This window comes from Anguilla rostrata, chromosome 8 (genome assembly GCF_018555375.3).
Source record: "Anguilla rostrata isolate EN2019 chromosome 8, ASM1855537v3, whole genome shotgun sequence".
NCBI lineage: Eukaryota > Metazoa > Chordata > Actinopteri > Anguilliformes > Anguillidae > Anguilla > Anguilla rostrata.
This window is the reverse complement of record NC_057940.1, coordinates 25533368-25545055: the sequence shown is the minus strand read 5'-3', so window position 1 is coordinate 25545055 and position 11688 is coordinate 25533368. Positions and strand designations below refer to the sequence as shown.

Genomic DNA, 11688 nt, shown 5'->3' with positions numbered 1-11688 from the left:
TTATGAAAACTAGCCCCCGAAACAAGCAGGAGTTGAATATGGCTGCAATACAGGCCTGGCAGAGCATCACCCGTGAAGATACTCAGCACCTGATAATGTCTATTGGTCACAGATTTAAGCAGTCATTGCATGCAAGGGTGTGCAATGCAAAGTACTAAACATGACTACTTTCATTTACATGATATTAATATGCCCCAAACGTTATGGTGCCCTGAAATGAATGAGTGCTGTAATTTCTACATGGTGAAATCTACCCTTAAAGAAGAGCTGAAACGGTGCAGTTTAACCACATGTGAATCAAACATTATAGAGGACAGAGCCAAATACATAGGGAGCTCCCTATATATATATATATATGTGTGTGTGTGTGTATATATACATATATGGTTCTTCCTGTCTATAGCATTCTGAGTGCTCCTGGTTTACCCTGTGGGAGCAAAGCAACAGCCTCTGCCTCTTTCTTCTCCCTTATTGGAAGAGAAAAAACACTAATACACACGCCCACACACACACACACTCACACATACACAAACACACACCACTGCAGGTGCATCCACCATGACCTACATCAGCTGAACACGTAACAGCTCGCAGTAACATCCACTCTGGTGCAAACATGAATAATTCACCAGAACACATGCGGGAAAAAAAAGAAAAGAAAAAAAAAAAAGAAAAATCCGTGGGAAGCAAAACCGGGTATTTTACATTATATTCATTTCTGCCTAACAATGAAATGAACCACATTCCTCACACCTGTAGCTCTGTGAAAATTCTACACTACGTACAATCTGATATGTACTGCATCAGCAACGAGGGCTACCATGAAGCACTCTCTTCTCCCATGAAGAATGGCCATTTTCTTATTCGTGGTAGGGGTAAAGAAAATGGACAGAGGCAGCATCTTGGCCACCGCGGAGACGGTCGTAACGGGCGGCTGACACGGCGAAGACGAGAGACGCAGAACCCTGGGAAAAGCAGACGGTCGTTTCTTTACTAAATGTCGCGCGCGATCATAAACGAGGGCGGTAGCGACAGCAACATTTCTAGTCAAGCGTGACTAGCATGGAAAAAGGATGCTGCCGCCGCCACGGCCTCGCGGGGTGCCGAGGAGGGGCCGGGCCTGGTGGAGTGGACCGGTGGCGCCACCTGGTGTTCATAAGTGGGAGGACATGCTGAAAAATACATCGGCTCGTCTAGCGCGAACACACGGCGCACATACCAATCACTTCAGCGCGCGCAGACATCGTCTGTACGCCGGCTGCATGCCAAGCAGGACCATCGCAGAGAAATAAACCCAAGTCCTTCATTTAAGAGAGCCTCGCAGCACAGAGCCCTCAGAAACTGCTCAAAATGTCTGAGCATCGCAATCAGCCGCATGTGGTCATAGAACAATGCTGAATGGAAATCTCTGCACAATGACTCATTACAAAAGGCCAATGAGCAATTTGGTAGGAAAATAATGCTTCTGCTCTGGAATATCACCGCTCCATGTGAAAATGAATTTTCTCAACTCTACACCGGCCAGGTTGCTTTTATATAACATTTTATATTTGCCTACAAGGCACAAGGCAGGTACAGCAGACATGCTGAATACTGATGGCAAGAGACGGCAGTATTATCTGTGTAGTTGTGTATTGTCTTTGTGTAACATCAAAAACATGCATTTGACGGATTCTCTTAAAGACCATTCATTTTTTGTGTACCAGGATTTCATGATTTGTGTACATTCGTATCAAAAATTGGTCCACACTGGTGCTGACAGAAAGTTCCTCGGCTTGTATCGACACTATTATTGTAACCCAAGCCACAGAATTCAATTGTGTTTATTTCCAGTTTGATCTCGTCACCATTAACGTAAAGTTGATCTTATCAAGAGCCTATTTAATAATTTAGCCTGTCTGACAATTTACTTCCTAAATAAATCAATGCTAACTGTTATTAATTGACAGTATGAACTACTCAAAGTACAAAAAATAATAATTTAAGAAATGTATGACTTTTTAACTCCAGAGGGAAACCCAGCTGTGTAACAAACTAATTCAGTCTTCAGTTATTCAACAAAAAGGATCCGACTCACAGTGTGCATGGATTTGGTTTTAATGATAATGATCATTAGGAAAATAGAGAGATACTTATAAAAACAGCTTTAAGCCACTTAATCTTAAAAGTGCATTATGCAAGTGGACATACGTATAAACAACATACTTTAGTACACACACAAGACATGCAAGTTACATACAATCACCTGAAACTAACACTGATGCTGTACTAGCAAGCAGCAAAAAGAGAGAGAATAAAAAACAGAGAAACACACAGGTATCCCATGCAATTGCTTTGGAGTGCTAATACACTATGTATAAATTATAACAGTAGAAATTAAGCAGCCCTTTAAATATTAGCTCATTGGTTGCATTCAACTGTGAGTGGATTTACCATCACATTTATTATATTACATTTTTTAAATCATATTTCATTATATTATCTATATTTGAACAATATCATTTATTTTTAGTGAGGGCTAAGCTTAGAATGAAATGTATGAATAAAATAAATATTCAATTTGCTCAAATCCATTAATAAGTGAAAGAAAACACACCACAGCAGCTAGACTCTATGACCCCCACACCCCATTGTCTCAATTGTTAATTCTCTGCCACTTGAATAATCCAGGCTTGGTAATCCATGGTTATTACAATATGAACACACAAACAGTGTGGAAAAAAAATTCAACAGGACTGTTCAGCTGCCTGTGCATTACAAAAGTGACTGAAATTGTAAGATGTAACTAAGAAACATCTGCTTGCAATAATTTAGTACTACCTTTTCAGGCTAAACCAGGAAAGAGAAACAGACTACACTCAATATAGATTTTCCCACCACCTTATCACCAACTAGTTAGTAGTTAGGCGGTTGATAATCAGCCTCCAAGTTCCAGACACTAACTAGCATTAGCAGGCATTAGCTAACAAATTCTGCACAGGTGTCCATGTCTGAAAATATTATCATCATTTCTAGATAAAAATGTCCATGTTAAAATAAAAGGTAAATGTTTCCATATTACTCCCACGTTAAAACGGGACCCTTTCTGAGGTAATATGACCCAAACGCACCCTGGCAGAATGGCCTGGTAAATGAAAGGAATGTCACATGACACTGTCTTGGCATCACTCCGCTGCCTCAACAGCACAGAACAGAGGCATACAAGCCATTCTTATAATGTACGCCAGTGCAATATAATTAAAAAAAAATTTAACATGGAGTAGTACGATGTGCCCTTAGACTGGACGCTATCCAGCATAATTACATCCCATAATAACTTGCTTGTCCATACATTATTATGCTACAAGTTATGGACATATAGCAGATCATTATGACACAGGACAAAACAATGTTATTTCAACAAACAGAAGACCATGTTCTTGATAGGTAAAGATAAAACACAGCAACAAATCAAACTGCTTGATACATCATTCATCACCATACTGAGATTTAGACTATTAACTGCAATCTGCAGCTTAAGCATTAGAGACAGTAATGGAGGTTATTTATATTTAATGATTTGCCTACACAAGCTGTATTGCTATTTTAATTATTTTTCAGTTATAGTCAACAATATTTCAAGGATAAAATCCACACGAATCAATGATTTATATACCAAATATTGTTCCCTTATTGAGAGTTCAATTTAGATTTAAGTGCAGCAATCTTAAGTGACAGTTTAAATGGCTATAATTCCATTAGCAATGCTGGCCTCCACGCTACTGAATATGCAATGCAAAATTATTTTCTGCTATCAAAGATCCACCACTTCAGAGAAAACATTTGCACATTGATTTCCATTACCAATGGGTCAACCCGTTCAAATTAACTCCTGCCATGGAGTGAAGAGAATCATGCCATGGACAACCTTGCGATCCGCCCTCTAATATGAAAACATAAGGAGTAACGTGACAGCTACAAAGATACAGTATATTATGCGGAGCCAATGCAAGTTATTTAAAAAGCTAGGAAAGATGTACTGCTGTAATGTTGCCAAACTTCTTAAATTGCAATTGGTTGCACAATACTGCTAAACACATTTTCATAAAGTTATTGAAATATTTATGCGGCATATTCGAAGTGCTGACAAGAGCATTATTCACCTCCAATTAAAAATAATGGGCTTGCCAGTACTTTTCATTTTAATTACTTTCCTTTCTCAAGACTGAATCAGACAGCACATTGCAATTTTTGTACTGTAGAAATTAAGCATTTAATGAGGACAGCAACCACCCAAAAGTCAAGGACACTAAGGGACCTGCCAGGTTGCAGGTAATTATTTGAATATAATTTCATTTTAAATAGAATTTACTAATATTTCAACCAGCCGATCAACTCATCAGCCACACCCACAGATGGTTCACATTAGTAGCCTCATTTACGGCTGACAACTACCGTTTCCTGGAGCTCTCGGCTGAGTTCACCTCAGCTCCCAAACGGAAACGCAGCCAGCGTACTCCAACGGGCTGTTCCCGTTATCACCATGACAACAATGATTAGCGCCTGGAGCAGGAGATGCGGGATGACAGCTCTGCAGCCCCTCCCTCCTGCCCAGCAGCGATCCCAAGTTATTCCCCTGGATTAGTGGGGCAGGTGACATATAGAGAAATGGCCCGAATCGTTCCGGTGGTCCACGCTTTCCTGTGCACATAAGAGAGAAGCCGGTATGGGAAGCTACATCTTCAGCCTGCTTTATCTTCAGCCTGCTTTACCCGGGAGAGACCCCACGGTCCTCAGTCCCAGTTCTCCCAGTCTTCATCATCCAGCTGAAAGCACAAACAACAGAAAAACACCCAGTAGAGCACACGCAATGAATCCAAAAAATGACATCACATTACATTACAGACTTTTATTAGACGCTCTTATCCAAAGTGACTTAACACAACTTTTACATAGCATTTACATTGCATCCATTTATACAGCTAGATACATACTGAAGCAATGCAGGTTAAGTACCTTGCCCAAGGGTACAACGGCAGTGTCCTACCCGGGAATCAAATTACTCTACGCTGCCGCCCAAAACCTGAGCATACAACTGGTCGACTGCCACATAAGTACTCCAACGGAGAAAAAACACAGGAATAGCAAATGATCAAAGTGCCTTCATATTTGCACTGCTGCCAGCCGCTGCAGTGCAAAAGACACAAACGTAACCATGAACTAGGACTGTGATATATTCTGTTTCCTCTGTTACTGTCCACAGGCACTTGGGCCGTTAGTTGGATACTGCTGCTGTTGATCTGAGCGAGCCTATATACACTGATCTAGTAAAAAGCAAGCAAAAAAAAAAAAAAAAAAAAGTGTAATAGACAATATAACACATTTGGAAAATGACATCTCATTTGTGAATGATGGCAGTGTAAGTGATAAAATGAGAAATAGAGTAAACATGAGTGTGAAGTGATAGTACAGCGATGTTGCTTAAGGAAACTAATCAACGCAGTGATATTTGCACATTGGGTGTTACAGCACCTCTGTTGAAATCTCAAGATGAATTCTCAGAAGAGATAACGAACTAGAAGTGCAACTTTAATTCAGTGCAATCCTAACAACTGTTCTTCCGACGTTTGCGACAGAAACGCTTGGCCGCGTGGGGGACTCACCTCTCCATCTGTGTTCATCGAGAGCGCCAATTTGACTTCCTCTTCTGTCATGTCCAGGTCGAAATCCTTCTCCCAGTCCTCACTGACGTCTGTACTACACCCTTCAGCCAGAGACACACGGACAGTTCAGAGGGGCATGGTCTAAGCTTCGGCATAGAATACTTTTGCAATATGCAACTGCAATGAGAGTACTGTGACTCGCTGCATTTAAAATGTCTTGTATTGTGTGCAAAGTTTACACACATCTGCGAGGTCTTGTATCATAAATTGTCACAAAAGTTCCCCACAAGAACAGTGTCAGTAACCAGTAAACAGCTGAGAACTGTTCATAAACTGTCATTCCATTGAGCAAGGTACTTCACCTGAGTGGCTTCAGTAAATAGCCAGTGGTATGAATTTGTACGAAACGTTTGTAGTGCAAGTGTTCAGAAGTGCCCTCGATTAGTGTTCAGAAGTGTCCAACATTCAGAAGCTCCGCAAGATTTTAATATCACTCAAAAGGAAATAATAAGCTCAAATAAATTGGAACTTGACTTTGGCAAGTTGTTAAGAATGTGGAAAGATGAAAAAAATTGCAAACATGAACCATCTTCTGAAATCATTTGTTCACAGCTACAACCAGAAACGTTTGGAATTTTTACAGGAGCGTGGAGGGGGCTAATGATGCTAGATGGGGCCTGTAAAATGAAGAAACCGGCCCTCCCTGGCTATAGTAATGGTAACTTCTGTAAGTAGATATGATGGCTGCTGTGACTGTACATTACCTGCCTGGCTGTGGCACAAGATACTCACCTTCCTTGCCACTGATAGAGGGGCTGGACTTCCCACTGTCAGAGTTGAGCTCGTAAACCCTCAGGTCATGTGATCCTTCCCCTCCCAGAGTCTTTGTAGCGGATGCTAGCTCTACCTCCTCCAGGCTGGACTCCCCTGTCACTGTGGGGTCCCGGTCCGGACCTGGCTCCTCAAGACTGGCCTCCGTGAGCCTCTGGGCCAGCTCCTCGTCAGCAGGGACCCGTCCGAACCCGAGCATCTCTGACAACATCAGGGGCCCGGGCGCCAGGGTCAGAACAGGCGGGGCTGCGGCAGCGGCGACCGGTGGAAAGCACGATGCCTCCTGGGACTTCAAGCCCAAGCCGGATGAGAAAGTGGCCACCATGAACTCACCTGAGGCCAGACGGGGAGAATAAGAACAGCAGCCTGCACTTCAGTATAACGAGCCAAAGGAAATGTAAAATGTAAATGTAAAACATTCACCCGCGTGGAGAACAGCACAAGAGGGAGAAAAGAACCCCTCGCAAGACGACGAATGAAACATTCATCCTCCTTGTCTGTTTTTCATCTCAGACAGCAGGGATTTCAACGGCACACTGTATTCACTATCCGGGACTTCAGTGGGTTGTATTCTTGCATACTATTCATTTTATGCAGTTGGATATTTATAGCAGCAATTAAGGTTCAGTATCTCCCTCAAAGGTGCAAAAGCAGAGCAAGGTTACAATTACAAGCTCAGCTCCTTCAGCACAACACTGTATTTCCAGGTATCGTTCTGTATTGCATAAAATGCCGTTTCATTTTCTGCTAGAGCTGAGGGCTCTGCCTTTTCCCAAACAGCTGCTGAGGTGACATCAGGTCTCTGGGGCATGCTGGGTATGAGGAATCTGCTAAGCTGCGCATCGCTTTAAAGCGAAACTCGGAGGCGCACCTTCCTCTTCCTCCCAGTCCAGCCCCTCTGAGTCAGTGCTCTTCTCCGCTCTCTGTTTCAGCGCCGCTCTCCTGGTCTCCTCCTGCGTGACAAAGAGAATGACGTTTAGTCCAGCGCACGGCATCCACATCTGCACACAAACGTGCTGCTTCCTCACTCAGCCACTCGCTGAATTTTTTTATTTAGTTTTTACCCCACATTTTTCACTGTAATTTAGAATGCTCAATTGTTTAAATAATTAAAAATGCAAAATTATTAAAAACAAAACATCAGTAGTTAAATGGTCGTAGTTTAAGCACTGCGAGGTCAATTCAGTAGTCTGACTGAAATGGGGATTTTTTTCAAAACACAGAAAGCTCCTCATATTGACCACTAGGTAGTGCAAGAAACATTTGAAAAACATTTGAAAAGACAAATTGGAAGCAACTGGCAACACTTACAATTCACCAGTAAATTGTGAAATCATCAGGTCCAACCTAAAGATCCAAACACCACACAGCACTCATTATTTACCTGATCTATCTGAAATACTTTGTAAAAGTACCGCTGCCAGAATTCAAAGTGAGAAACCTCTGCAGGGACCTGTAACACACAGTCAGTCATGTTATTTTTTCACATGATTACCTATTTTCAGTGCTTTAACACAAAGATGAACCGAGCACATGGAACTTACCGCTAGTTACACAAATACATAAAGACAAAATTACACCAGGTCTCTGAATGTGGGTATGTGGCTAAAGTCCTTATCTGAGGGGTTAAGTTTTACCCAAGGAGGCCTCAACCAACTAAGCCACCCCCCAAAAAATTCAGTACAGGAAATTTTATTTGAGGCCAGGAACAAATGACCAACGTGGCAAAAAGCTGACAGGATTCAAATCACAGGAGTAATAGGTAATAATTCCAATTACAGGACATCCTTGGGTAAAACTAATCCCATCAGATTAGGGTTTAAGAATAAAATTTGAGTTTGATTTCCCAACTTTAAAGAAGACAGCTAGACATGCACTATCCTAAGACATAATAATGAATAAAACCTGCCTGTCAGGGAAATATAACAGTTAAGCAAATAACAAAACATGAGGGACCGCACCATTTTGGCGTAGAGGGCACGTATGGAGGGGCTGCTGACCAGAAGTTCAGATATCTCCCCTTTCATCTCCTCCAGACTGAAGCTGGAGCGCCAGCCTTCAAACTGCTCTGGAGGTCCTGAGGAGCACATACACAAACACACAAGCTGTAATGTGCCAGAATCTGACTTCAGGAGACATCTCTGCACTGCAAGTAGTGCTGCTATGGTGTTAGTCAAGTATTGCCTTAAAAAATGAAAATATACAATTGTCTCTTATTACTTTAACCTATTCAACTTAATATCAGTTTTAATCAGTTAATCTGACTGGTCTAAGTTTTAAGAAGGCATGTTAATACAAGAACAGAATATCTGGGAATTGACAGCATCATAATAATGAGATTCTGGGATCTAATTTAGCCTTGAAGATGGCAAAGTGGCCAAATTTGTAGCAGCCAAAAATCTAACTCAATAACAACACTAATTAGTTCTCGGGAAGAGCAATAAAAGAGACAATTACGAAAAGCAGCACGGTTTTGTGATGCATACTGACAAACAGAAAGAGGTACTTGCCATCTGGCTCACTGCAGTAAGTGGCCGGGTCAGCTTGCAGGCTGTAGAGACGGGCCTATATAGACAGAAATGATAGTCCAAAGGTAGTAAGGCAACTTTACTGCATTTTAAGCAAATCAGATACGGAGCAACATAATTTACATGTAGAACCAACAGGCATCATTGAACTGTGGTATACAGTACTACATAAGAGACGTCTTCTTTACACAAAAACACATACCGCTAAGATAAGCAACTTAGACTGGTATAATTCTAATTTAGTCATTTGGTTACAAACCATAGACGTCTAATGGACCAATAGTTGATAACAGATGATAATAATTGCATGGGAATAATTTAACAGGGGATGGAAATAATGACAAACTATGTTGTAAAACGAATTCTCTTTAACTTTAACAACTGTAAAGCGGGGCTTACCTTGGTGCTGTCATACACCTCTGTGGTCCCCTCTGGGGTCGCCACCAGTGTGATGACATTACAGTCGATGGTTTTGTCCGGTGGGGGAACCAAGGTGTCTGTTATCACCCCCAAAATATTGGAAAGGCTTTTCTTAACTTTATCTGTTGTATCTGAGGATCCTTCCACCTGCAGAAATTAAGGGTGGGGTGGCAGGAAGAGGGCACATATGACCTCCACAGAACTAATTTTGGTGTACATGTCTTAGGCTACATACAGTTTAACAGGTTACCAGTTTGTGTTAACATGTATGTATGAAAATCACATTCGGATTATAGCTTGTATTTATTAAACTGGAGTGTGCTTTATCTTCAATTCTGTATCACATTTCAGATAGCAACACATAAGACGCTAATTAAAAAAATAAAATAAACTTTTTTTTGTTAATTTCAGCATGTGTCAGACTAAATATTAAGAACTTTAAAAGGGTAACATCAGCATCATAAATAATAACTTGAGAACAAATGCCACTGTAGTATGCCTGAACCTGTATCTACATTTGTCTCGCTGTGTCAGAGAGCAAATTTAATAGCACAGTCCTCCCACGATCGATAATTCATTGCTATGCTTCGAATCAATAGTGCAGATTTGAGCCACTTACTGCTAGTTTGTCCCGCACAGCGATGGCTGTGGCAGCGATGCTGCATGCCGTGTCGTGTTGCACTACGTTGGAGAACTCAGTCAGGTCACGTTTTATGAACTCATAGGCTTCTGCCGACTAGGACATTAAAGTTAGGTTATATTCAGAATAAGCCTATTGCAGAGACATTTCATTTACTTAAGTTGCATTCACCGTCCTGTTCCTTCGTGATTAAAAATCATGAAGGAACAAAATCCGTAGACCTAACTGTAAGAGAAGCAGCTGAATTTTAAAAAGATATGGCAGCAATCCGATTGAACGATTTCTCCTGTTTATTATTATTATATTTTTTATTAATTAATTTATTTATTTTTATGTATTTTTTATTTTATTTTTATTTATTTATTTATTTATTTATTTGGGGGGGGGGGGGGGGGCTGGCTACGAAAAAACCTCTCGGTCTGATTTACATTAATGCTTCTCTTTAAAGACTTGTTGTTCAAATCCCAGAACAAAATCTGCAGTCCCTGATCGCTCATTATACCCGTAATGGGCCAATTTCTTAAATGCCATACCTACTTTCCAGCTAGGATCTAAAAAGAAACCGTGGGTCTTTTCAGTGCAATTATTTTTGTTAAGAAGAACCCAATTCAATTTACATTTGTTACTAAAATGGCTCTCCCAATACTAAGAATTCAGAGTGAAACACCATATTTCTTTACAAGCAAACTGCAAGCTAGGAGGAAACTTGTATACGGTAATCAACTGCTATTGTCAACAAAGCCTACCTTATCTTTGACAGCCTGGAAACTTTGCTGCAACCAGCCCCCCCACCAACCGTCGCTAAAAACATGAAATAACAACGGGAATATGTGTCACAATTAAAAGTGTCAAATTGTCTAATTAAATTGATAGTAATCATCCGAAATAAAGGCAAGATACATAGAAAATTTAGAAATCTGGGCAGAATACGAATTTTAATTTCCACATTCTCTGCTGGTCGTACGTCACATTTTCTTCTATTGTTTGTGTTCGCCAGCAACTGCATTCATCAGTCAGTTGCGTTTTCAAGCGCACAACTCACGCATAATTCAGGCATGCTGCGTTAAATAACCTACATAGCCACGGCTTGCTGCCATCCGTTATCTACGACGGATAGTACAGCGAGTTATGACATAAGAAATTGCTCTTGAAACATTTCAAATTGTTTAGCTAAGCTTGCTAAATTAGGCCGCTAATGGGGTAGTTAAGTCATTTTGCAGCACATTATTTTAATAATATCAAGAATAACTTTTATCTGGATTTTATTATCTGGCGAATGATACAGTAGCTGCCTAGCTAGCATTACAGCCAAGGCAAGCAGGTAGTTTCTGCAGTGGCTCGCTGCACAGTTGTTCTAGTTAGCTAGCTAACGTTAAGTTCGCTAACTACAATTGGCTAAAGTAACGTTAGCAAACTCACGCACTTACTTTTGATCCATTCAGTGCATTCATTTAAGACAAAAACTAACTAAGTGCGACTTAATCACTTAAGTGAATAAGCCAACCGAGTACTACCGTTTGGCTTATAACATTAGACTCACCCTTCAGCCATCTTCACTGCATGACATCATCGTCAACACAACACTGAACTCTGACCCCACCGTCAGAACGAAATCGAAAGAGAGGTA

General features: G+C 40.9%; 1 protein-coding gene across 4 annotated transcripts; it reads right to left on the bottom strand.

Annotated features, from left to right (window-relative positions):
* Nucleotides 1–2081: 2081 nt before the first annotated feature.
* LOC135261237 (BSD domain-containing protein 1-like) lies at nt 2082–11688 on the bottom strand. Of its 4 annotated transcripts, none has more exons than XM_064347322.1 (11): nt 11602–11688; nt 10808–10862; nt 10041–10157; nt 9401–9568; nt 8984–9038; nt 8435–8550; nt 7858–7926; nt 7345–7426; nt 6435–6806; nt 5643–5743; nt 2082–4805 (listed from the first exon to the last, which is right to left on the bottom strand). In XM_064347322.1, the coding sequence occupies exons 1-11, from the start codon at nt 11610–11612 to the stop codon at nt 4773–4775; spliced, it is 1179 nt and encodes a 392-aa protein (XP_064203392.1). In that variant the 5' UTR covers nt 11613–11688; the 3' UTR covers nt 2082–4772. The 4 variants fall into 4 exon arrangements, with proteins under 4 accessions (XP_064203392.1, XP_064203393.1, XP_064203394.1 ...); XM_064347323.1 differs by having other exon boundaries at nt 11489–11603; XM_064347324.1 differs by lacking the exon at nt 10041–10157 and having other exon boundaries at nt 11602–11654.